The following is a 26,164-nucleotide window of genomic DNA, read 5'->3' as shown; positions in this document are numbered from 1 at the left end:
CCTCTCAGTCTGTTTAAGAGAAATCCGTGATCATCTGCATCAGAATCGGCAGAATCTGCTAAATACCTGGTGTTTGTAACCGTACACTGCTTCCCACAGAGCTGGAGAAAAACTACGAGGAGAACCAGAGGAAGTTGGAGGGGAAAGCTCGTCAGCTGGACGGCCTGGAGGACAAGATGAAAGCCATCCTCAATGACATCAACAAACAGATCCAGATCTACAACACATGCCAGTAACCCCCTTGTCTGTGACGTCATAAGAAAACAGGTCCATCATCGTGTTATTCTGACATTTGCTCCAGACTGCACAACAGACTTTAAAGACTGTGTGTGGTTATTTTATCAGTCCGCAGGTGAATTTGTGTATTTTGTGTGCAAACTGTCATTTATGTAAGTATTTAAAACAGTTGCTATCATATTTACATATACAGTATATACCCACGACTGAACATGTAAAGCTTGTCACATATTTTTATTTTCATTTATTTGTCTACAATATTTTTGTTTTTCATTTTTAAAACAATCTGGAGATGATCTGTGTTTAAATCTGTGTTATGAACATGAAGTGGAAATATTTTAGAAAAGTCAATCAAGCACAGATTAATGGCGCTGAAAAAAAAATCAGTAGTTTAAGCATTTATTGATTTTTTACTTTCTTAGAGTGACTGTTGCCTAATCAGCAGGTCGATATGGTTTTCTATGAAGTCTGTTACTACTGGAAGTATATTCTGAGCTGTGCTCATCACAAGAGGACTTCATTTACACTGCAGTGGACTGCAGCCTGAAACACATTTTTCATATTATCTGTTCAAACTTAACTGTGCTTCAAGCTTTAATTGATGATGTAGCAGCTTTAATTGCTTTAGCTTATTATCAAGCAAGCCATACTTTGTCATTAGAACGAGAGGAAGATTTTCAAAATAAAAATTGTGGTGCCAGGAATAAGGAAGCAAACGATATGACAATTTTGAGGATGACATAAATTGTTTGACAATGATAAGTGAGTAGACGCAACCAGCCGGAGAAGCCCCTCTACCTGGTGTAGGAGGATGGCTGCACACTAACACCACACAGGAATGATGAAACAAGAAGAGCTGAGCCTGGCGGAGGATAAACCCCGTTCCCTGTGGCACCACCCTCAGGACAATCATACAGGAGTAGTTAGACCCGTTGAGAAAGAGGCTCTCTTACAGAGAGTTAGATGAAATGATTGATGCCAAGCTGGGAACTAAAAGGAAAGACATGAACTCCACTGAAAAATAGAGAGAATCTGCTGTTTTTTCCATGATATGTGTAGGTCAGCTGATGAGGTCTTTATGATTACAGCTATGAATGTTTTATTTAGTCTGGCACATAACTCCCTACAACATATTTATACCATATTTAAACATTCTTTGTATGTAGGCGGACAGGCAGGAGTGGTGTTGATCTTCTCATCTATCTCTCAGCAAGAATACAAATAATTCCCAAAATGTTTTTTGCTACGTTTGTTATTCTTTTAGTCGTTTTTGCACAGATTGTGAATGTTTGTTTATCAAATGTGTCTGTGACCGGATCTGCAGATCTCGCTGAACTGACCCAGTATTCTACAGCCTTGTGCCTTATATCATGCCAGTGTTCTGGACCTTCACTAACATACTATTTGCATGACAATTTGTTTGTTTTATGGAACATAAACCAAAAATAAATCATCTTTATACACACATTTCCCTCAGATCACACATCCACTGGCAGCCACATGATTTTGATAAGTGATTACCAAAATAAGAACACCAAAAGAAGCTTTGTAAACTGTGTATAGTTTTGTGAATAAAGGTTGGATAACTTAACACTTCTCTGTGTCCTCAGAAATTAGATCATATACCCTGATCATCATCAAAAATCCTCCATGCTCGACGCTGGCCTGTTTTTTAAAGCTTGCTGTATTGTGGCCTGCTGCCAGGATCTGCACGGGTGTAAGATGTCCCGCTGCTATTTTTGTGTTCTGTAAGGGCGCTATTGAGTGGTCCCATGAGTCCATGATGTGTCCTTTGACAAAGTGTGCATCTTTACAGGGCTCAGCCCACAGCAGCTCCTCAGACACAGAGCGATTCCGAAAGAAAGCAGAAGTGAAGGAGCGACAATAGAGTGAAGACATTTTACTTGTAATAGTTGTTTAGCTGTAGAGGTTATACCTAAACATTACTGTTGTCCTTTTAAATAAATCATTGTTGTGATGATTTTTGCAAATTTCACTTGTAATTTCAGAATGATATCTTCATTTCTACACCTCTGTTATTAGGGTGATGATCATAGACCTGCACCATCACCGTCGACGTCATTTTAGTGAAGACTCGGGGGATGACACAGGCCTCAGGGTGCCATTTGGGACAAGGCATCTGGCTAAAAATAGTCAGGCTCTATGTATTATGGCCATGTCCCTGTCAGCCCCCTGCTGACAGAGATGTCTGTGGGAATATAGGCCCATATAAAGAGCTGACACGCGCGCGCCATTGAACGTTGACTGTGGAGAATCTGGGATGGTCTTCAGCTGGAGCAGAAGTTAGACCAGGCCACACTGGCCAGAGCTCCAAGAATCAGAGAACCTGGATTTACTGTGTGTGTGTCAGTTTGTGATCATCCAAATAAGACATTTATGAGATCCTGGAAGGGATCCTGTGTTTGGTTGTCAGTGTGTATCTGTCCACAGCTAGTCTCTCATCGACCCGTCGACCTAAGATTTTTTTTGTGTGTGTATGCTCAAGGACCTGTCGTGATTGCAGTGTTTCACAATGTTTGAAAAATCTATTTTATTGACTGCTGTGTGTTATACAACCATTGACTGCTGACACCTCCTAACTGGCCAGTAGGGGCTGTAAGCAGGGACAATGCATGTGGTGGTCATGTTAGTGTTGGCGTAGTGTAGTCCCTGGGCAAGATGCTGGGTGGGCAGCACATCTAAGAAGGACACTTCCAGACAAAACTGATCAGGTGGGCCGGCTTTGTTGTCTGCCTGAAACTGGACTCACTGGTGACGGTGGCAGAGAGGAGGACACTGGACAAACTGCTGGACATTATTGACAATGCCAGCCACCCCCTGCACACGTCATCTGCAACCAGAGGAGCCTGTTTAGTGTAGGACAAACAGATTCAAGAACTCCTTTGTCCCTCATGCCATCAGGCTCTACAACTCCTCACTAGGGGGGAGTAAAGAGGACAGAAAGGGAGGAGTGGTAGTTACTCACTGTGAAATAATCTGGACACTCTTCTTCTTTCTTTCTTTGTGCAATAACCTCATCAATCGTTTAAGTGCAATAGTTTAATTAACTGCTAATTTAAGTCAATCGTACTACATAACTGCTCATGTATCCACTGTACAATAACACATGCCATACACAGTCCTCTATATTTATCTATATTCATCATCCTCCATACTGTTCTTTACATTGATTTTATCTGATCCTATTTTATTTGAATTGTACTTTATATATTTAGTTAGTGTTGCTTAGTGTTAAGAGTTGATTGTTTACTGTCTGCTGGTTACTTTACATATTTAGCTCAGAGTCTATCGTTTATTTTATGTTGTATCTTTTTCATACCTTCTTTATTTTGTATACAAGTGTCTGTATACTACTGGAAATTCAATTTCCTTGAAGGAGTCATCCCAAAGGGATCAATAAAGTGCAGTCTAAGATACTGAACCACAAATTGCTCCTAAAAAGTTTGAACGTCCGAGTGTGTGAATGTGTATGAATGGTTAGCTCCCAAAACAAAGTGCAAAGTGTGAAGTCCACATATTCATTTCTCTGCTCTCGTGGACACACACTGGACACACAGCCTGTCCTGCACTCACTGTTCTCCAACCTACACACCTGACAGCATTCATTAGAGAGATGACAGATATGCTCCATATAAGCATGATATCAGCTGAGATAAAATTAGATTTTGACAGATGCCCTTAAACAAGATTGCTGGATTGGATTAGGTAAAAAAAAAAAAACGCAGGAGCCACTTTAAAGGCCCTTCAGTTTATTGTTGTGTTTGTGTTTGTGTGGTGCATGTTGCACTGGCCCTTTAAATGTGCCTTGTTTACCCCTGTTAGTAATCATGATAAAGAGGCTGCAGAGATAGAAAAACAACGTACTGTACGTTTGAACGTACTGTATGAGAGAGAGAGAGAGAGAGAGAGAGAGAGAGAGAGAGAGAGAGGTGAAGGAAGAGCTACAGATCACGTGAACGCGCCAGGCAGGAAGTATCTCGTGCGCGCACTCCCTTCGGCGGTGTGTTTTTTATTTTTGTTCCAAACAAAGTGAGACTCACGCCGCAGAGGCCGAGTGACACCGGCCCGGACCGTTTTCTTTTTCCCCCCTAACCCTTGTCTCGTGTTCGGATTTATCAGATAACGAGTTTAAAGTGAACAGAAATGGGTCCCGGATAAATGACAGAATCTTCCAGAAACACCGTGGACTACGGCGTTTCGGCCCCGCGGACGTGAAGGAGCTTAGCAGCCGGGAGAGACTGAAAGAGACGCCGGCCATTGTGCGTGAGGAGCGGACATTCAGCTCTCGCCCAGATTTAAAGCCCCGTGAGTCTCCCGGTTTTGATGTCAGTGTTAATGCGGGGCTTTAATCACAGAACTGCGTCAGCTGTCATGTTGTGTAAAATAACATTTCATAACATTTCAACCCAGCCGTGTCGGCTAGCGTTAGCTTCGGTGTAGCTAATGACATTAGCGTCTTGAAGACTGTGGGTGCGTTTGATTATTCGACCTGCGCTGCGCTCCACTGGAAGATGTCCGAGGTGAGGCGCAATGACCGTAGAAAACGCTCTCTCGTATACACTAGTGATGATTAAGACCACTTATTAAGATGTATAAACTCAAGTGTGTCCTCCAAGAATTGCATTGTTCCACCCTTCCCAACGTAGGCGTGTGTTCTTAAACACAATAATATATAATAATACTAATTATGTTATTGACTAAACCGTATTTGCCTGTTCGAATAAACCGCGTTGGCTTGGATTAATATTCGTTTTTATATCGTCGACAGAATGCCACCAAGAGACAAATGTGTACGTCTCCTGTCGACGACCCAACACACGCGGGTCTGAAATCAAACGCACCTCCGCAGTCGGCTGTGCTAACTCGCCAGTTACCGAGCTAACGAGTCCGGGTTATTGTTAAGCCAGCCAGCTAGATTCACAAAACACCGCCCGTGTGTTTTTTAGTACGCGTGCTGTCCTGGACGCGGGATAAAATGCCAACGCTTTAGCTGTCGTCCTTTGTTTGTCATTTGACTGGACGAGCTAACTTGCTGTTGCTATGCTAAGGAAACGAGGCTAACGACTGTGTGCAAGCTGAGAGCTTCCCTTTGTAAGACGTGACGTCCACGTCCAGGTCCAGCTCTGCCCCGGTTATTTGAAACTTAATCACTTTCAAGCAGTAAACCACTCTCCCTGTGTGTGTGTGTGTGTGTGTGTGTGTGTGTGTGTGTGTGTGCTGGTGGTGGTATGGTTATGGGGACACAACACTTGTTTACACAGTCAAAAAAAACAGGTCTTCTTAAAGGAAACTCTTCTGAATGAACGCTGGAGGCCTTCTGAAGGTCCATGTGTGGTTTTTAGCTTTGGTCCATATTTGGTGACATTTACCTGTGTGTGTGTGTGTGTGTGTGTGTGTGTGTGTGTGTGTGTTATACAAACATGTGGCCATGTTACACCCTGCTCACATTGATGCCAATTATGACATCACTACATCCAATAAATGTCACTCTGCCCTCTGTCCCAGGTCCCCATCCCTTATCAGCCTTCCTGATTCTGTTCTGGGAGAGTTCAGACCAGTATCATCGCCAAGATAGCCGGGCCAGGCAGAAAGAGACACACCTCAGATCCAGACCCCAGCAGCGGTAGTGATTCCGGCGACGGACGGCCCGTTAGTGCCAAGTGCCTGAAGATGGCCAGCAGCGGCGGCGGAGGAGGTGGTGAGACGGTGGGCCGTCGTGGCGGGGCTCAGCAGAGAGGAGGAGGTGGTGGTGGAGGCGGCGGTGGCGGTGACGGACGGGACAACAGCTCAGAGCTGTCGTCCAGTACCAGCAAGAAGAAGCAGAAGGACAGGGCCAACCAGGAGAGCAGAGAGGCCAAGAGGGCAGCTGCAGCAGTAGATGGGGTTATAGCAGAGGTCAAGAAAGGTAAGCAGGACTAAAGCTGTGTGTAACTTCTAAAACAGCTGTTATCGATTCATTTGCTGATTTTTCCTCAGGTCAAACTATTATTTAAATACTTATTGTAGAGTATTACAGGTTAAATATACATTATGCAGCTTTGTCAGTGTATTTCAATACTGTATTGTGCTATGTGGGGGTATTTTGTTGTATGCAGGGAAACCTCGAGGGTATCTGAAATGTCTGTGACCTGCAAAGACATCCATCATTAAGACACGTGACAGGGAACTGTGAAAACTTTGTCTGTCAGAGAATCAATCACTCAGATTCCGTTCAGTGTTTTGTATTATGCGTAACAAAACAACAAAAACAACAACAACGACAAACAAAAAGTGCATTTCCTTTCCTTTCCTACATTGTTACATTTCTTCGTACGTCACCGTCACAGTCCTGTGCAAGTGTATCTTCAGAGGATGACCACTAGTTGTCTTGTGGAGCAGTGTTTGTATGAGTGGGTCGCAGTTTTGCCTGTAGCATTCACACCCTGCTGCACGGTTCCACTGAGACGGCGGTTATGCTCAAAGAAATGCTGTAATGTCCTTCGTTAGGCCTCAAAGATGCACAGAAACACTGATGGCAAACATCAACTACACATGAAACCTTTTATAAAAGAAAAATAAAAGAAAGAAAAAGTGCTTTTTTAAAAATAGTTTCACATGGTCTGCTGCTGTGATATGTCATTCCATATTTGCATTGTCAAACAGGTTTGTGTATACAATTTACAAGTCAGGTGAAGTTTGTTAATTACTTGTTATACATACCTGGAATTTATTGTTGCCACTGTAGCATGTTTTAATTTGTCATGTGTGATTGTAAACTGAATATCAAATATACAAAACGAGCCACGTTCGATTAAGATAATAAGTAGTAACTAAAATAGTTACAAGTTGCAGGCTTATATTAAAATCTGATCACGTGTGGACAAAATGTAGATCATAAAAAACCCCTGGTTAATATTTGCCATCAGTGTCTGGCATTTTGTCTCCATGAACACACTTATGATGAGAGTCATTCCGCGTGTTGCTGCAGCAGCTTCTTCACATTAATCTGTTCAAATATCTTTTACACTCATGTTTCACTTGAGCTCCTCAGTAGTTGCTCTAGTCGTTACAAACCAAGCGTAATCATTATAGTCATGTGTAATAAATGGACAGCTTGCCGCTTCTTGTTATTTCTTTGCAAAGTCGTCCTTCTACTCTTAATTTCATCTCGTCATGCTGCTGCCGCCTGAAAGCTCTTTTTGTGCGCGTGCCGTACTGTGTCCTCTAATGTCAGCGATGTGTGTCTCATTCAAAGAATGTGTTTCTCTCCTCGTAATGTGTGGATGTGGATTACGGCGTCTTTTATATGGTTACATGCCTTTCTTTGAAGAGCTCGTGGCTGAATGTGCATTCTGTTGTAGGAGGAGATCTGCCATTCAGATGTGAAATTTATCTCTTTGTTCTGCTTTCATACGCCCCCCCACAAACATTTGACAGTCGGAACATGTCGACCTGTTTTGGTTCAAAATTTCCTTCTCGTGGTAATCCCTGCTTTGTGTGTTTTTTGTTTTTTAAGATAAAAGAAATGTGTTTATATAACCTGAAATTAAATGTTTGTTTTTTTGTAGTTTGTCCTGCCTGACCACTGAAGTATTCTCTGGTTAAAATATTCTTGTAAATACATAATTTAGATATGATGGATGTGTCAATCTTTGTGTTTACTCCCTCCACACATTGTGTTCTCAACCTTCTTCTCCCTGTAGGTGTTTAAATGGAAACTAGCCACACTTCCTTGTCCTCTATTTGTCCTGCATATGAATCGTTCCTGTATTGTGATATTACTGTACATGACTAAAACACTCCAGACTGTAACCGAGTCGCCTGAAGTGATCGATATGGCAGACACTGGTTCATCTGTGGAGGTAGAAATGCTGATGCAAGGAATATCGCATTCCCTATAAGTCCTTGAGCAAAGAGCCCAATGATTCACAACAACACCGTCACATACAGGAGTAAAGTCAGGGAAGACACAAGTCATTTAAACAACTCAAAGCAGATCTACTGTCAGCAGTTTGCCACAGAACTGGTTTGGCAAATATTTGCCAACACTGACTGCCGATCCAGTGCTGTTAACGCGACGTCACGTGTGGTTTCACTGGTTATCCATAGTAAATCACACATGCACGTTTCAGAAAGCCTAAACTGACAGAACGCAGATTTGTGCCTCAACATGTGGATTAAGTTTAGAGTAGTGGGTGTTTCTGTTGTAGCTACCTGCACCATGTGCTCCTTCACACTTGTTTGTGTGTAAGTTGTGTATCTAACATTTTGTTTGTGTGTCTTTGTAGAAAGTAACTTGTATTTCTTAAAGCATCGTTTTTTTTTCTTTGTAAGAGGTGGTTAAATTTGTAGTGATGTAACTGGATCAGAGGTTGAGGTAAAGCTTTAATAATAGATCTAATACTGATGACATCACATGGATACCTGATATCTGATCAATGCATGGCTGATTCTCCGTCATGCTGGATTTGGTGTTGTTTGTCTCTATGTGTCCTCGCTGTATATCACCAGAGGACACTTGATTAACAGCCTGCTTGTTGCTTGTGAACACCGCACAAACTAAGCTGTGTTTTGATTGGCCAGTGCTCTGTGTCTAAGTGGATATTTTGTTTGTACAGTCTATGGTTACTTTGCGGGCACTTTGCTCTGTTTGGGTGGATCTACAGTATAATTTCTCATGATGGTTCGGTTCTGATGTGGTTGTGGGTCCTCACCATATGGTTGCATGTGTGTTGCTGCTTGTCTGCATCCTCTTGAAGTGCTGTAATTCTATCTGACAGTGTGTCAGCCGCTTATCTGGGAAACTCTGGGTTTATCAAGGTCATGAGAATGTCCTGAAACTTTCTCCGTCTCTACACCATCTCATCGTCTTCAGTACCCGCCCACACTGAACCGGTTAGTTCAGGTTCACTTTGAAATCGATCAAAATAAACTTTCAGTTTGAGTGATCCAAATCAGCTCACCCAGTCCTCTGTGAGCTGTTTGTAAAGAACCTGTTTGCCATCTAGTGACTTGTTTTTTGTGTTTTAACAGTTTGTTCTCAAGTGGTTGTAAAATAGTTTATTCAATTTTAAATAAATCATGTTAGATGTGACCACATGGCTTTAATGTAGAACATTCCCTCCAAAATATGGAGGACCAAGACCAGAGTGTAGTAACACGAAGACGAGATCGAGACCATAAGGGGTTGAGAAGAAGTCAAGACCAGACAGTATAGATATCCTCTGAGGTAGCTAATGTTCACCAAATCTCGTGCTCCCAGCTGTCTCAGTAAGTGTTGTTTGAACCTGCTGCTGTGTGTTTTCGTTAGAATTTTATGACCGAGGATTGTTCTCTCCTCTCAGACAGCTGTAGTTTCTTCTGTCTCCATCGTTCACTTTCTTGGAGTGTGTGTGAAGGGGGTGGGGACTGTTGGCAGTCATTACCAGTAACCTAAAATTGAAATTAGTCGTGACTCGTGAGTCAGGTTATTGGTTGAAGCAGGAAGTGTTTATCTTGGCAAACTTTGAAGCCATCGGCTGCCAGTGTCATTTTAACCTGTGGGGCAATGGCCAATGTTGATTATAGTGAAAGATTTGCTCAATAATGTATTTCCTGCTCCAAACTATCATTATTAGATCAACTTTTAAAAATCCACAATTGGTCAACCTCTGTTTCTCACAGATGCATCGTTATCAGATTTTTAGTGAATCTTTCAAATATGTAGCCTTGGACTGAAAAATCCAGAATCAGGTCCAGTCTAAAATGTGAGTATTTTAATGATTTATTACACTGTAAAAAAATCTGTCCATTTTACAGTGAAGAACTGCCAAACCATGACAGTAGAAGAAAAAAATGTCATTTATACAGACTAAAGTAGTGTTTAAAGTCATAGACTGGTAATTACACAGTAATACATTGTAATATTTAATGCTATATTTTCCGGTCTACTACAGTCGTGGTCTGGCAGTTTTTCATCGTAATATCTCATCTATATTAAAATATATAATAAAAGGCAGACCGTATATGTGAAATCAGTAGTACTAATATCCTTTTACTGTAATATTAGAAAAAAAGTACCATATTTATTACAGTACAATAATTGGCAACCGCAGCTATTTTCCGTAAAATGGACTTTTTAAAAAAAGTGTACAGACATACTTGATAATCCAGTAATTATGGTTCTAAAAACTTTGTACTACTGTACTCTTACGGATTATTATTATCACTCATGTGCAGTTTTTATTGTCGTTTTTCTTGCCTTTATATTTTTCATTCATACGTTCTGTCATAAATTATGTGACTGCACAAGCGGCCACGAAGATAAGCATATTTCATCTAGTAATGTCAAGTCATTTATTATCATGAATGTCTTGAGTGCACTGTGGCGTGGCTCTACTGGAAATACAACTGTCACCAGCTGGAAGGGATTGGGTGTTGCTTGTGACCTTTTCTAGAGCGATTAAGTTGGAGAGAAGGCTGAGGTGACGGTGGGAGAGTCAACGCTCTGCTTGTTGTTGTTGAAGACTAAACGGAGAAACGAGCATGAGTCTGTCCATGACTCCTCTGCCGGAAGAAAATTTAGTTTTCGTACTTGTGGGATTTTTTTCAGTCGCTGCGACAACTTTGAGGTCACCATGAAAAATGGTACGAGTTGTGTGTTTCAAGTTTGTCTGTTTGTCTCGAGTCTACCTTGAAAAGCATGTGCACGGTTTGGTAGCATGTTCTCTAAAGTCATTTGTTCATTTACTTTCATGTAAGTGTTTTCTTGGTGTACAGTTTGTGTGGCACAGATAATTTTAGATGTCCCATCTGTGACTGCTTTAGCCCGTGCCTGAATGGTCGGTCTGCACTGACCCACTTGGGCATATGAGTGCAGTTGGTATTCCCGACGTGAATCTGTGAGCAGGTGCATCGCAGTGTGTGTGTGCCTATATTCGCTCAGGGTAGCAGATATAGAGTATGTTCACTGCTGGCAGGCCTCCAGAGCGCAACGAGAATATCGGTCACACTAGTGCACCTGAAATGAAACAGATCGGATAAAATGACAGCAGCATTTCTGTCTGGCTGTAACACATTTTTCATGTGTATTCATTTTGCTAACTGAACCGCAGGTCCAATGACCGAGGGCAGAGCTGAGCTCCGCACATACGTGCAGACACAGCAGATGGATGAAGCGTGGCTTCAGCTGCATTTTTATTCACACACAATCCGTCAATGTACAATTTGTTCGTCCTTTCTGCTGAGTTTTGTGGAGATGTAGCCGTGTTTCTTTGTGCTGTGTAACCGCCACGAAGCAATCCTGATTATTCTCCAGTCGTGCCAGGCTGCTCTTACTAAGAAACCTAATTGGGCTCTGTTGGTGAGCTCCGTGCCCGGTTTTTCCTTGTGTGTCTATATTTGTCCAAAAAAAATTGCTTTTTGTTATTGTCTGCAAAATTTTTGCTCATCCCTGTGACTTACATTTTTATATAATCTAATAACCATGGTGGAAAGGGGAAGTGCAGTGTGGATTCACACCTATGACGTCCTTTGCTTTCTGTTTTCAGATGTGTTTGTGGACTGGAAGCAGAATGTCAATGAAGTGACTGTCAGGCTGCGCTGTGGGGAGGGCGTGCAGAGGATAGAGGATATCAACACAACCTTCACTGACACACACTGCCACGTGTGCTTCCCCGGTAAGTCACAATAATGCAGGTGATGTAACTACTGCTATGTGTCAGAAAAACTTTGTTTGGCTCTTGGCAATTTTACTGTTTATGTTAAGTGTATGAGTTCTGCTATCAACAGCATCTGTCTGCATGTTTTCATTGGTCAGATGGACGGCAGTGGAGCTGCCAACTGCAGGAGGAAATTGAGGCCTCATGTAGCAGAGTTCAGTACAAGGAGAAGGGAGGATTCCTGCACGTCATCATGCAGAAGAAGATTCCCTTTCACATCTGGCCTTCGCTTAAGGTGAGTGGCGATCACGAAGGTAGATTATTCTTTCCTCTTTGACTAATATTTTTGCATATTTACTCATTCATGAAATATGTCACTTTTAGTCTTCACCATGGTTTTTCTTCTGTGTACTTTGCTTCAGTCAAACAAGAAGGAGAAGGAGGCAGCACCCCCAGAGACCAAATATGTCAAGGAGCTGGCCTTGGATTCTTCGGAGAAATCCAAACCGTCCTCCTCGCAGCCACACCTGCAACCCCAGCCTCCCTCCTCACCTGCGCCCGGCGAGTCAAAGCGCAGCGGGGGCAAAGGCGAGCGTGGCGCCAAGCGCTGCCTGAAAAACAAAGCGGCATGCGACAAGGCCGCAACAGACTCTGTAGGGGGGAAAGGTGGAGCTGGAGACGGCTCAGCCACCACAGGCAAGCCCGCTACCGTCACGACAGGCGAACAGCAGCCTCAGGAACCCAGTGCCAAGCGCACCATCGTACGGCCGCCCAAGACCACCAAGGAGGCCGCCTCACCAGCCGACAGGGGCGCGCACACTGTCAAGTCCACAGTAGCCAATGGTAAAGCTCAACACACACATGAGCCCGCTGGTCGGAGCCCACAGACACAACGCAGAGATGGAGACAACCGAGCAGAGAGACTCAGCAGTGACCAGGAACATAAAACTGCTGCCAGCCATACCAACAAAACTCAGGTGAGAACAACTGTGATCTCTTATGTGAACACTTCAATGGGCTTGTTGCCAACTTATTTGAATAGTGTACGCTGAATATTAGTGCTTGAATGTTTTAAGCATGTCTGTCTCTAGAACAACTTGAAACTACTGCATGTCAGTCTGGGAGGCTAACATTAGCTCAAGCAGCTGGAGTAAAAACACCAGCACATCAGTGTCGGCCTTTAACAACTTTTTTTGTTTGTTTAAAATTGAAAGCACAAAAAAAATCATCTGTCTTAACGAGGCATTTTAATCTTTTTAAAAATAAAACGCAGGCTAATGTGATTCCTCCTGTCCAGTGAACTCTCCCTCATTTCTACAAATCGGTAAAGTCTAGAAAAAAAACAAGAAACAACATCATTTTACATTTTTCTCATTTTACAAAATCAGATTTTGGGACATGTGTCACATCCCAAATGTGAAAAAGTCAGATCTGACTTTTATTCTGGTACAAAAAATGACATTTTACAAACTGTTTACATATCAGATCATTTCCTCTAATCATTCATTGCAGTGGTTTAGGAGATGACAGCCAATAACACCATCTGCTTCCCTCGAGCCTGGAAGAGATTTGTGATTTTAATAAACATTATTTTTAAACACCTGACCTTACCACTGGCTCTGTCAGCAGTCTCACAGTTTGTTCACACAACAGCTTGAGGTGTAGGCAATAGGTTTTTCATGAAAGTCTATGTGTACTGAATTTATTCAAAACAAGAAATATTTGTGTGTATCAGAAATGCATTTGTAAAGCATCTAGTTTCAGAAGATCAGTTACGCACATGCTTTTAAAGAATGAACTGATACTGTACTGTGAATGGTCTGAACTGAGCTGTCCTTCCTCCTTGATAACGGCAGTGGTGAGAGGCACTACAAGAGTTGTGGAAGCCCTGTCAAAGCTGAAGAATCCGTTGATCGTAGATATTCACCTGGTCTCCACACGTCCCCAGGGAGTGATAATTCTTCTCTGGGGGTTTTTGGGTCACACCTCTCCTGTTTTTTTTCTGATTTCAGGTGGCAGAGAAGCGAAGCCAGTCGTCAGACGGATCCGGAGCAACAGCACATGGCAGCGACAGCCAACCAGCAGCTCCCGTCGGCACCAGTGACTGCTTCGACAATGAGGCGCACTCCGCTTCACTGGAAACTGTGGGAGACAGAACTGACTCTGAGCCAGAGAAAAAGCCTGTTGAGCAGGAATCAGAGCAGGATACTCTGACCCGCCAGCAGCTTGAATCAAGAGAGACAGGTCCAATACCAGCTGCTGGAGTGCCTGCCAAACGAGGCGAGTCACCTGGACTATCGCCGAGGCGGGGCAGCTGTGACGGAGAGGAGAAGCGGGACCAGTCGAAGGAGGAGCCTCCTCTGGAGTTAAAGCAACAGGAAGGTTAGTTGAGACAGTTTGGGGAATGCAGAGGACCTCGGGGCCCCACAATCCAGTGAATGTAGATGGATGTAGCAGTAACAAAATACTGTATATACGCACTCAGCATCTCGGCACTGCTTTATTTAGCAGTTAAATACGACTATGTTGATATCTGTATTCACGTCCTGCAGCCCCGGAGCCGATGGTTAACCTGCAGTTTGTGAAGAACGATTCATACGAGAAGGGCACGGACCTGATGGTGGTTAATGTTTACATGAAGGGGATCTGCAGGGACACGGCCAGGGTCATCTTCAGGGAACAGGACTTCACCCTCATCTTCCAGACAAGGTAGTGAATGCCAGCATGCTACAGATAAAGTTTGTCGACATGGCCATAACCATCCTTTCATGACTTGAAACAGCAACCAGAGATTGATCTGTCTGTGTAATGATCCTTTCACAGCGATACCAACTTTCTGCGGCTTCATTCAGACTGCGGGCCGAACACGGTCTTCAAGTGGCAAGTCAAACTCAGGTACCCGGTCATGTCTTACTTCAAATCAACTTCATATCAATCAGCTGGAGAGAGCGGTGCGAGGAAACCTAGCCAAATTATGGAGCTCTTATTCGAGCCACGAATAAACTGCTGCAAAACAGACGAGGGGCTTACTCGCTTAATGACAACAACGTGATTTATCCTGGAGTCACAGTTCAGTATGTCTCAATGTTCTCTGGCCCAGATGTGAGAAATGCGGAAGGCATAAAGATTATTCTGTCATATTACTGAAGTGCTCATTAAAAGCCATCAGGCTGTTCATTAAGCGCTGGCTGCATTTCAACATCAAATCACATGAAGAGGATGATTCTCCGAAGGAACGGCTTTAGATCTCTGAGCTTTCACATTATATGAAGAAAGAAAGAAAGAAAGAAAGAAAGAAAGAAAGAAAGAAAGAAAGAAAGAAAGAAAGAAAGAAAGATGTATTGGTTGATACGCTTGTACATGATAAAACACTTTTTTTGCAGTGATCCCTTAAAATGTAAATGACCCCAAGCATTTCTTTTTTTTGCATTATGTTTAGTAAAGTTTTAATAATAGTCTGCTCATATTGGACAACATATACGTCGATACAGACATATCTGTGATATCCCCGTCAGTTGGGCTCTACATGAATCACTGATAACAGATTGATGGTGAGCTGTAGCCTCATGTCACTCCTGTTTTTTGTCTGTTTACATTTCTACCTCTTGTGGCTCAGGAACCTGATCCAGCCTGAGCAGTGCAGCTACTCCTTCACCCCGTCCCGGCTGGACATCACCCTGAAGAAGAGGCACAGCCAGCGCTGGGGGGGTCTGGAGGCCCCTGCCACACAAGGTCTGCTGCCAGGCTTCTACTTGTCAACACAGTAGACTTGTGCTAAAATGATAAACACTCACAACATGAATTTTGAAACATAAATAGATATTTAAAACTGTTTAAAGAAACATACTTAAAGCTACAGCGAGGATAGTGTAGGATTCAAAGAGTGTGTACGTGTGTACGGACAGTGTCTGAGACAAATGTATGTGTCCTTTACAGTCACACTCAATGACGGGAATTTAAACTCTGTAACTTAGACAGTAAGTAGATATGGGTGCCAGTCTGCCCTGCTGGCCTTATTGTGTAACCTTCAAAGCTCTGTGCCCTTGACATATAGTAATATTACAGTGCCAGCACAAACTGAATCTGAATGTTGAAACAGAATATTGAAATTGTACTTCACAGATTGTAATTGAATTGAACTTATATTGTATTGCTTTCAACTCAAATCCTGACAACAGTAATGTGTAAGTAAGCAGAAACAAACTTCCTTGGAAATGACGGACATATAAAAATAAAATGCAACACAGCAAAATGTAGGAAGTATCTGATAGCAGAAACCATGTGATTTGTCAGCAGTGTTATATTACGAATGAATAATAAGTGTAAACTGGCCTTAAGCGTTTAGAACTGTTCATGTCTCCTGACCACAAGCTCCATTCTCCTCTGTTTAAGGTGCAGTGGGTGGCGCCAAAGTTGCTGTGCCCTCCAGCCCTGGTTGCATGGAGAAGAGCCAGCCAGGAAGCAGCCAGCACAGCCTGCCAGCCAAGGAGGAGCCTCCGAGGGTCGGGGAGGAGAAACCCAAGGCCCCTAAGGCTTCATCCAGGGTGGAGGATGGCGGTCTGGATACTGTGGCTCCTCGCACCGTCTCTGAGCATGTCACCATCACCAAGACGGAGCCCGCTGTCACCACGGTTAGTAGAAAGATAGAGATAATTCTAATAATAGTAATTGGTGGAATTTGTAGACTCGTCGTGTAAATCTCCTTCCTGCCTCAGCCTAAACCGACCTGCATGGTGCAGCCCATGACCCACGCACCTCCTGCCAGCAATGAGCGGCACGAAGAAGAGGAGGAGAAGAAGGTGTGCCTGCCTGGTTTTACAGGATTGGTCAACCTCGGCAACACCTGCTTTATGAACAGTGTCATCCAATCCCTGTCCAACACCAGAGAACTCAGGGATTACTTCCACGGTAAAGTTTAATTGTGTTTACCAAATACTCCCTGCTTCCAGGGTGTGTTTTATCAGTGTCTGTGTACAAAGATTAACTGATGGTGCTATGACGGCAATTATTGCCAATATATACTTTATTGACTGCATCTGCAAGAAGGGAGTGTTGGGACTGCTAACATGGACACAACAGCTGCCAAGTGGCCTAAAGGGGCAAATGTAATGAGGGCTAAGTAACTTCCACTAGTATTATCTGCATAAACCAGATTTAATAATTTTCTGTTCCTTTTTTTTAACATTGAAATAATTGCTCCAAAATCCAGGCCACCTTGTTTTTTGGACAGGATGTATTAGCTGAAGACTGATAAACCACGAATCCTCAATCCTGGCTTCCGTGGTTCATGTCTGCTTTCATCATTCATGCCTCTGTTTTTTCTTTCCTCCGTGCAGATCGAGCATTTGAGGCAGAAATCAACTGCAATAATCCGCTGGGAACAGGAGGCAGGCTGGCCATTGGCTTTGCCGTGCTGCTCAGGGCCCTTTGGAAAGGAACACACCACGCCTTCCAACCCTCGAAACTCAAGGTACGCAAGCACCCACAGATTCACTCTTCCCAACTTGCATATCCCAAACATAATAAAGACAGTATGATCATGGTTTTCACCTCCGTTCCCTGTGTCGTCTGTTTGTGCCGTACAGGCGATTGTGGCCAGTAAAGCCAGTCAGTTTACAGGTTACGCCCAGCACGATGCCCAGGAGTTCATGGCTTTCTTGCTGGATGGGCTCCACGAGGACTTGAACCGCATCCAGAATAAACCGTACACAGAGACGGTCGACTCTGACGGACGGCTGGATGAGGTGGGTGTTTTTTGCTTTTTTTTCACTGGTGGTGGTTGGTCGATAGTGAGTGTAATGCATCTAGAGATGGTCTGGTTTTAAAGTCTCTGGCAGGAAATGTATCCCGATTACTGCGGTGACTGTTGACCTGTTTTTTAGTATAATCAGTTACTCTTACTGGATGAGAGATTAGAAAGTTATTTTGGGAATATTTCTTGGCCTTGTGACATTGTTTGTCTGGTCCTGCAGGTGGTGGCGGAGGAGGCGTGGCAGAGGCACAAGATGAGAAATGACTCCTTCATAGTGGACCTCTTCCAAGGCCAGTTCAAATCCAAGCTTGTCTGTCCCACATGCTCCAAGGTAACACACACGAGAACCTCTCCACAAAATGTTTTACGTCCTTTTTAAAGTTTTCCTTGTCACAGTGATGTCTCACCTGCTCTGTCGTCTTTTTCAGGTGTCCATCACCTTTGACCCATTCCTCTACCTGCCTGTGCCCCTGCCCCAGAAACAAAAGGTGCTCTCAGTTTTCTACTTTGCGAAGGAACCTCATAAAAAACCCATCAAGGTAAGTCTCCGCTTAAACAGTCCATCTACGAGCATTTACCAGTGTAATGTAGAAATGTGGTTTGGCTTTGTTTTGACCAGGTGACGTGCGCTCTCGTCTACTTTTTATGTATGTGTCTCAGTTTTTGGTGAGCGTGAGCAAGGAGAACTCCAGCACTGCTGAAGTCCTCGAATCCATCTCCAGGAGTGTCAGGATCAAAGCAGAGAACCTCAGACTGGCAGAGGTGAGATATTTGAAATACTCAGGCTGTCATTAACATTTTGATTGACTGTTTCTGTATTTGACTGATACATTTTATGCAATCAAGAGCAGTGGTGATCATTGAATACTGGGCGGAGAAGTCATGCTCAGGGACTCTTGAGGACAAAACTAGACTGGTTGTTTTTGCTGTCAGGTGGGGAAGAACCGCTTCCAGCGCATGTTCCTTCCGTCTCATTCCCTGGACACAGTGTCCTCCTCAGACATGCTGTTCTGCTTTGAGGTGCTTTCCAAAGACATGGCCAAAGAGAGAGTGGTACTGCTCAGAGTGCAGCAGGTAATAAAAACAAGAACGGATTTTACACTTCCACAGCATGTTAAATATGTTTGTGTTTACTGATACTGAGTGGGCTTTCTCTGCCCTCTCTTTTGCCCTACAGAGACTGCAGGTCCCTAACATCCCCATCTCAAAGTGTGCTGCCTGCATGAAGCCTCCCGGGTCCGAGGAAGACAAGTTGAAGCGGTGCACTCGCTGCTATCGCGTCGGCTACTGCAATCAGTGAGTTCTACGAGAAAAACACACATTTAGATGGTTCGAAACAGATTAGATGATTGAAAGAAAAACTCTCCTTCCAGAGCGTGTCAGAGGACCCACTGGCCCAATCACAAAGGTCTGTGTCGACCCAACACAGAGAGTGTGGGCCTCCCTTTCTTGGTCAGCGTGCCGGAGTCTCGACTCTCATATTCCCGCCTCACCCAGCTACTAGAGGGTTACTCCAGGTACCCCTTTAATCCATCCTTCCATTTTGATGCTTTCTATCCAGGTCTACATTACATTAAGATGGTTGTAAGGACCCACTCATCTAAAAGAGCTTTTAATTCCTCTCTGCAGGTTTTCCGTCAACGTGTTCCAGCCTCCTTTCCAGTCAGGCAGGACGTCCCCCGAAACATCCCAGTGCCGGGCTGACCTCCCCCCAGTGCCGGCAGGCTCACCTGATGTGCCCAAGGATGAGGCCATGGGTGGTAGTGGTACTGTAGGAGCAGCTGATGTGGAGCCAGAGAGCCCCTCTCTGCTGCCTGAATCCCAGGCAGACTGCGCTCAGGCCTCAGCCCCCCACTCTGGAGAGTCCGATTCCCTCTCCTCCTCCCAGACCTCACTCTCCACCACACGGACTACAGATTCAGGATTCTCTGAGCCAGTCTCCTCCATGTCCTGCTCTCTGGATCCTCATGCTGAAAAAGAGACATCGTGTGAGAAGGCAGTGCGGCCAGAGGGTAAACACAGCTCTTAATGAACAGAAGTTTCAGTATTTCAATGATTATTTTTGTCTCCACAGCCCATGATGCCTCATTCTTGATGCTTTCTTTTGCAGCTGCAGTAACAGGCTATCAGCATCCAAGTGAGTCAGCATCAGGTCATGGCAGTCAGTTCTATATAGCTCTGCTGGACTCTGACAACAAGGAGCAGAGGCTGGACGAGAGAGGTATGACCAGAAACATCTTAAATACGATATATATTTTTGGTAAATTGCATGTTCAGTTTTATTCTTCTTGTTATTTTTTGATGAGACTAAAACATGTTAGTTTGTGTGTTTTATTCTACAGTTTAACAAGGTGTGGTGAGGTTTTCTCATCTCTGGATAGGTCATAACCCTTTTTTCCCCCTCTCTTCTCTGCAGAGGACCTGCTCGCCGACCTCCCTGAGGATGCGACCCTGGAGCTGGTGTGGAAAAACAAAGAGCGTCTGAAGGAGTACGTGCTGGTGAGCTCCAAGGAGCTGGAGTATGAGGAGGACCCCGGCTCCCTGAGCGAGACGGCCAGAGCGGGACACTTCACCCTGGAGCAGTGCCTCAACCTCTTCACAAAGCCAGAGGTGCTGGCACCAGAAGAGGCATGGTAGGGACCTGAACCAGACACTGAAATATTTATGACATAGATCTTTATAGTTTAAAAGTGAAGGATATCCTGGTAGTGTGTACTTAATCGGGGATCTACAAAGAAACACATGAACCTCGTGATGGAGCCATATTATAATTCCTAGTTGGCAAAAGTGAGATTCTTAGGCAGGTGCTTGTACCCCAATATACCTGCAAGCTATCTGGTTATTTTCACATAAGTTATTTTGGTCCTTCTTTGTAGAACAATGGTTTATATAGACCCTCTCTTTTTTTTATTTTTTTTTAAAGGTACTGTCCAAAGTGCCAGCAACACCGAGAGGCCTCAAAACAACTGCTGCTGTGGCGGCTGCCCAACGTTTTGATCATCCAGCTCAAACGCTTCTCCTTCAGGAGTTTCATCTGGAGGGATAAGATCAACGACATGGTTGATTTCCCCGTCAGGTAAACAACCAGCGAATTGTAAAAGCAAAACTTTGATTCCTGCGTTCTCCCGTTTTCATTCCCAGTTCTCTAACATCATGTTGTCTTGTAGGAATCTGGATCTGAGTAATTTCTGTATCGGCCAGAAGGACGAGATGCAACAACCCCCCATCTATGACTTGTATGCAGTCATCAACCACTATGGAGGAATGATAGGAGGCCACTACACGGCCTACGCTCGCCTGCCGAGTGACAAGAACAGCCAGCGCAGCGATGTTGGTGAGTGTGCGGGCAATGAGGTTTATTCCCATCCATGTGTTCATCCTTCCTTTTACTCTTTTTTTCTTTTCCACCACTCTCTTGCCAACCTCTTTTTCTTTATCCTCCACTACCCGTCCCACAGGCTGGCGTCTGTTTGATGACAGCACCGTGACAATGGTGGAGGAGAGTCAGGTGGTGACGCGCTACGCCTACGTCCTGTTCTACCGACGACGAAACTCCCCCGTGGAGAGGCCACCGCGCTTCCTCAGGCCCGTAGGAGCAGAGTCGCCCACCGCTGCAGGAGCTACTGCCAGCCAGGTGAGGGCGCTACAACAATCAGAGACAGAGGGGCTTTCACAGCAGCTGAGGTATCCGAGGTTCTAACATCCTGTGGTCAAATCATATTACACACTTCAATGTTTGGGTCAGACCTCTACATTTCTGTTGAGTCCAATTTAACGGGTTAAATACATTTTTTAAAAAGTCAACTCATTAAAATCAGTCAGAGTGAAGCTGCAGTGTAGTCCAAGGTGAAATAGAAGGTGCATCAGCGGTTTGACACATTCTGACTGCAGCATCATGTGTTTACTGGGCATTGACTTAATTAGAAGGATCTGTTTCCCATTACAAGGGTGTCACACGTGTTATTCTACATGACACAGACTCAGACTGTGTCGCTGTGTTGAAGTGATTCCCAATATTTCACCAGACACTGAGGGTTGTCATGTGTCAGCTGCTAATCAGGAATCATTGCGTCTTACGAGACGGGGCTGTGTGTTAAGTGTCTCTGAGTAGCAGTATCTCTTTTCAATTAGTCCTGACAAGAGGCTCCTGCTTAATAACTACAGCCCAATGTGTTCATAATGGAAAGATCCATCACTGAGATGGTTTGTTAAGCTCAGCTGTCAGGCGGCATTAGCATCCTGTGACATTTATTTTCTGTCTTCAGTGAAGTGGACGGCTTTAACCTGAATGATGAGCCACAGGCAGAGAGAGCTTAAACGTATGCGTTCACTCTTGAAGATGAACTTCTCTTCTCTACACTTTTTATCACACAGGTTGTCAGGTGTAACCTTGTGATGCAGATAAATACATGAGACTGTGTGATCTTAGGGGATGAATGGTTCTCCTGTTAAACATGTACATACATAAAACTGCACTTCTTTGTCATGATTTTAAAAGCGTATTAACTTTTCTGACAGCTTTGTGTTGAATGTATTGAAGTCAACTTAAACTCCACGTTAGCTTTTTGTTCTCAGAGACGGAGTAAGGAATTAAAGTGCTACTTTTTGTCAGGAAAGGGCTTAAGGGCAGCATTTAATATAATGTTGTGCTTTTGATTTGTTCAATTGTGTGTTTTACTTTGAAAATCATGTGAATTTCTTCCACACTTCCCCATGTGATGTCTGTAAAACTGTCCCAAGTCAGCAGGGAAGGTTTATTAGCTCTTCACACATCACTGTAATCAGACCGGCTCCGTGTTTCTAATTGTAATCTTAGTATTTGTTAGACCACGCCTTTTTCCCAGTAGCTGACACCGGTTTCCGCCAATCGCAGGCCTCTCTAATATGGCGGGAACTGGAGGAAGAAGAGGAGGGGTTCGACGAAGAGCCCCGAGGTGGACTGTTCCGGTCTGCGCTGCGGAGGGGACAAACGGCGAGAAACAGACACGAGGAAGACGAAGACCGAAGCCGAGGGTCGGTGCGACGGCACCGCAGGCGGAGGATGTCGGACTATCCTGATGATGACTGCGTGCGATACTTTGTTCTGGGCACCCTGGCGGCTTTGTTCGCTCTCCTCGTCAATCTAGTCTACCCTCTGCTTTACAAACTGGACCTGAGCCGTGGCTAGGCGGAGACTCACTTTGGTCAAACAAGGAGAGATTAGATAGAAACGTTAAAAGAAGTTTAAGTTTTAAGACTAAAGAGTAGAACTCCCAGCCGTCTCCAGCTGGTTACATGGTTTTCCATCCTGTCAAACACTTGAAGTATATGTTTAACTTTACATGGCTTAGCCCTTTAAAAACCATTTGGACACTACAAAATAAAACACAGAGGGTCATCATAAGAAAACCTTATAGTGGGAGCTCCAGTACAGTGACACTATCGGCACACAGCAGCAGTACATCGAATATAAACTGTTCACTACATGGTCTCTATGCATGGTATCCACTCAAGCTTCCAGTGTTTGTGCTTTTTTTTTAAGCATGTTTAACAGTGTTTAAAGTAGCTCAGACAGCTTAAAAGACCTTCACTAACATTTCATCTTGGAGCCGATGGTTGAGTCTTAAAGATCAGAAAGACTGAGAGGTTAAGAAAGCTCTGGATAAATCTAGTGAGCTGACCTTTTTAGTTGAGTTTTTGTCGTGTATGAAATGATCATGAGCGGACAAAATGATTCTGCGGATGAAGCCACTGTCTTGTTATTTGTTTTTATTGCACTACACGCAAGAGAATAAGACTGGAAATCGATGAACCGTGTTTTGTGTGTGTGGTCACCTTATGTTGATTTATGGGCCTTTTATAAAATTGCTCTTTGTGTCCAGCCACCATTTCAAACTGCAGAATGAACTTCATAGATGAGTAATTTTCTCTTCCATTTTATTTATATAGTTTTTGTTTTTTTTACGTAAAAGAAATGTTGTAGTTGATGATTTTTCTGTAACATTTGAAGCCATAGCCTGGTGAAGGTCGGATAGTCTCAGGATGAAACGTGAATGATGATGATGTTGCTCCATGTCTTTTTAAAATCCTACAAATTAAGATTTGCTGACAGCCATGTTAAACTGGGAGGAATGACCGTCCACCTCTGAATGTCACGTTGTTCAGTGTGTTACAGCTGCAGAGGAATTGACTGTGGACAGTTTGGGAGCTCTGTCACAGAGATTTGAATATTTTATACATTCTTTATTACATGCATCATCTTAAAGGTTCAGAATGATTTCATCACGTCATGACGTGTTTTTTAAAGCTTGTGAGAGTCCAGACTGTCCACAGATGAGGTCTTTGCTCTGCCGCTGTGGGGACTGTAAGTGTGTACATGGGACTCAGGGAAAATACCGGAGCTCTTCTGGTATGGAGGCAGCATACAGTGACCTTTTGTTTGCCTTAAATGCTCGACACAGCTCTGAGCACAGACTGTGGATACTTGACTCAGACATATGCAAGACTGAAGTCTGTGTGGTTTTAAAAATTCTGTAAGGTACAACAATGCACACTACTTTAGGGAGCTGTGTGACCCCGACACAATCGGCCACAGTGGGATCAGCGGGTGTTAATCTTGAATTTTAACCCTCTAAATGCTGTTAGGGTTTTTGTCCATTTGACTGAAGGATGTAACTGTGTGTGTGTGTACTAAAGTGGAAGGAATAATCATGTATTTTGTAATGAAATGATCTGAGGTCTTTATCTGTAATATACTTGGAATCACTAAGTTGTAGATATATTTTTTTTTTTGGTCCTGTATTTAAAGAGAATCATAACCTATTTTAATTTCCCTGCAATAATGTATCTAGATACCTCCATCTAAAATGCTGCTTTCTAATATATAAAGCCTTGTACATCTCTTGGAAATAAAACCATGTGTTTATAGTCTTTACGGATGTTATTTCTACGTTCAGTCATGTTACAGCCTCACATTTCCTCCAAACAGATGAAATCTCCCAGCATACTAAAGCAGCATGATTTATCGTTAACACTGATTTATTTTACAGGCCTCTAGCCAGTCACTATTCGGGACAGACCTGGATCCTGAAGGACCACCCACACTGACCCCAGAGGTTCCCTCTGACCTCTTCGCCCACTCTGGGGAGTGCACAGAGCCATCCTACAGCAACATGGAGGAGGTGGACTAGTCACCGTGAGGACTGAAGGAAATCCAGATCAGAGCTGGTGCCCGGTCCTGGGGAGCCGCTCCTCTCCTAATGACTCATCATAAATTACTCAGGCATCTGAATCCTGGTGTCAAACTAACGCCGCGGAGCTCGAAGATCTGGAGGTGGTCCCTGAAGACTCCACTGCACTCACTTGTGAAAGACCTTCAGACGCACATGTAGATGTCTACTCAGTACTAACTACATGCACACCATTGATATACTCACATTAATATACTCATTCATTGATAACCCCTTAAACTGTTTATGTAGATATAATCATGCAGTGCATATAGTCTCCCCCACACACACACAGAGGTAATGCGGGAGCTCCTGTTAGCGGCTCATTATACGCTGCTGCTGCTGCAGGAGTTCATCCTCAGCCACCTCACAGAGTTCAGCAGAGTGCCTGCCAGCCCCCAGCCCCCCTCCACGCACCATGCACCTTCTGGTCTGGTTTCAAACTACAAACCTCACCTGCTGACCTTGACATGTTAATCTCCAGCTAACGCTTGGGCCCATTATTGAGGTTTGAGTGCAGATTGTTGTAATGTGCGTTAAAATCCTTATCTTTGTTGTTTTTGAGGTATTGCCTGGTTTGATTGGTTTGTGACAGGCTGTTGTGTAACTCGGATTGGAATTGTAGCAGCTAGCGGCTGATGTAAAGAGAGAAAAGTGAGACGGGTGCTGACCTGCTGCTTTTTTTTTCTTTTCTTTATTTTTTAAATAAATACAGAGGGCACACGCTTTTTCTGTCTTTTGTCGCTTTATAAACTTCATTTGGCTTCTGTTGCTGTAGCGTATTCTTATTTTTGTCATTCTTTGTTTTTTTTGTACTCGTTTAGATATTCGATCCTGTGGATGCAATCGTCAAAGGCTTCAGTACAAACTGAAATGTGCATGACTGCATGTTCATACAGGCTGTAACCCCCCAGCCCCTGTTAAATACACCCCTCCTCCTCCAGCCCCTGAAACTTTGCTACATTTCATCATTTCAGTTTTTGTGTGAGTTGTCCAGTCTTGCCCTGCCCCTCCTTTGTTATGGACCGTATATAAAGAGGGGATCATTAAGAATACTGCTGTGGATACATATAAATGGTTAATATAAATAAAAACAATTTTGGGAACTGCTGACATGAGTGGATTTTTTTTTATTTTATGGTTTGATGCGCTGAACAACTTTTGTAGCATTTAAAAAACATGTTTACGCCGGTGGTTTCAGTGCTCAGAGCTGTTCACCACAGCACATCATTTCATATCACACAAGATTCAAGACTGAATTTTAATATCTGCACTACGGGCGATACATGAGTACTTTGTGCTCATTTGTGTTCACTCAAAGGATCAAA

At 43.7% G+C, this 26,164-nt stretch overlaps 2 protein-coding genes across 7 annotated transcripts in view; both read left to right on the top strand.

The window, feature by feature from the left end:
• The window catches only part of lamb2 (laminin, beta 2 (laminin S)), a 46,043-nt gene extending 44,210 nt beyond the window's left edge, over positions 1 to 1,833 (top strand). Inside the window, exon 36 of one of the 2 annotated variants that reach the window (XM_010746202.3) lies at positions 100 to 1,833. In XM_010746202.3, the coding sequence (XP_010744504.3) occupies positions 100 to 236 (137 nt within the window). In that variant the 3' untranslated portion in view covers positions 237 to 1,833. The remainder of the gene's footprint in view (positions 1 to 99) is intronic. The other variant, XM_010746203.3, reaches the window with a different exon arrangement.
• Positions 1,834 to 4,197: 2,364 nt separating this feature from the next.
• usp19 (ubiquitin specific peptidase 19) lies at positions 4,198 to 25,947 on the top strand. Of its 5 annotated transcripts, none has more exons than XM_027288351.1 (26): positions 4,198 to 4,563; positions 5,764 to 6,163; positions 11,766 to 11,894; positions 12,035 to 12,171; positions 12,299 to 12,853; positions 13,889 to 14,258; positions 14,429 to 14,585; positions 14,700 to 14,771; positions 15,493 to 15,608; positions 16,275 to 16,507; positions 16,592 to 16,784; positions 17,213 to 17,346; positions 17,462 to 17,620; positions 17,849 to 17,959; positions 18,057 to 18,167; positions 18,289 to 18,390; positions 18,562 to 18,702; positions 18,806 to 18,924; positions 19,002 to 19,145; positions 19,258 to 19,640; positions 19,739 to 19,849; positions 20,045 to 20,261; positions 20,552 to 20,704; positions 20,796 to 20,962; positions 21,087 to 21,262; positions 22,502 to 23,439. In XM_027288351.1, exons 2-26 carry the CDS (start codon positions 5,929 to 5,931, stop codon positions 22,793 to 22,795), a joined length of 4,719 nt encoding a protein of 1,572 aa, XP_027144152.1. In that variant the 5' UTR covers positions 4,198 to 4,563; positions 5,764 to 5,928; the 3' UTR covers positions 22,796 to 23,439. The 5 variants fall into 5 exon arrangements, with proteins under 5 accessions (XP_027144152.1, XP_019108826.2, XP_027144153.1 ...); XM_019253281.2 differs by having other exon boundaries at positions 16,269 to 16,507; XM_027288352.1 differs by lacking the exon at positions 22,502 to 23,439 and adding an exon at positions 24,657 to 25,947 and having other exon boundaries at positions 4,201 to 4,563.
• Positions 25,948 to 26,164: the final 217 nt, after the last annotated feature.

Source organism: Larimichthys crocea, chromosome XV, assembly GCF_000972845.2.
Source record: "Larimichthys crocea isolate SSNF chromosome XV, L_crocea_2.0, whole genome shotgun sequence".
Classification (NCBI taxonomy): domain Eukaryota; kingdom Metazoa; phylum Chordata; class Actinopteri; family Sciaenidae; genus Larimichthys; species Larimichthys crocea.
Note: the sequence above shows the minus strand (reverse complement) of the source record. Positions and strands in the feature narration are given on the sequence as shown.

Excerpts from the sequence above, each read along its gene's own strand:
- usp19 (XM_019253281.2), top strand. The coding sequence starts at position 5,929 with ATGGCCAGCAGCGGCGGCGGAGGAGGTGGTGAGACGGTGGGCCGTCGT. Across the intron at positions 6,164-11,765 it reads TATAGCAGAGGTCAAGAAAG|ATGTGTTTGTGGACTGGAAG; the intron begins GTAAGCAGGACT and ends TTCTGTTTTCAG. Across the intron at positions 12,854-13,888 it reads GCCATACCAACAAAACTCAG|GTGGCAGAGAAGCGAAGCCA; the intron begins GTGAGAACAACT and ends TTCTGATTTCAG.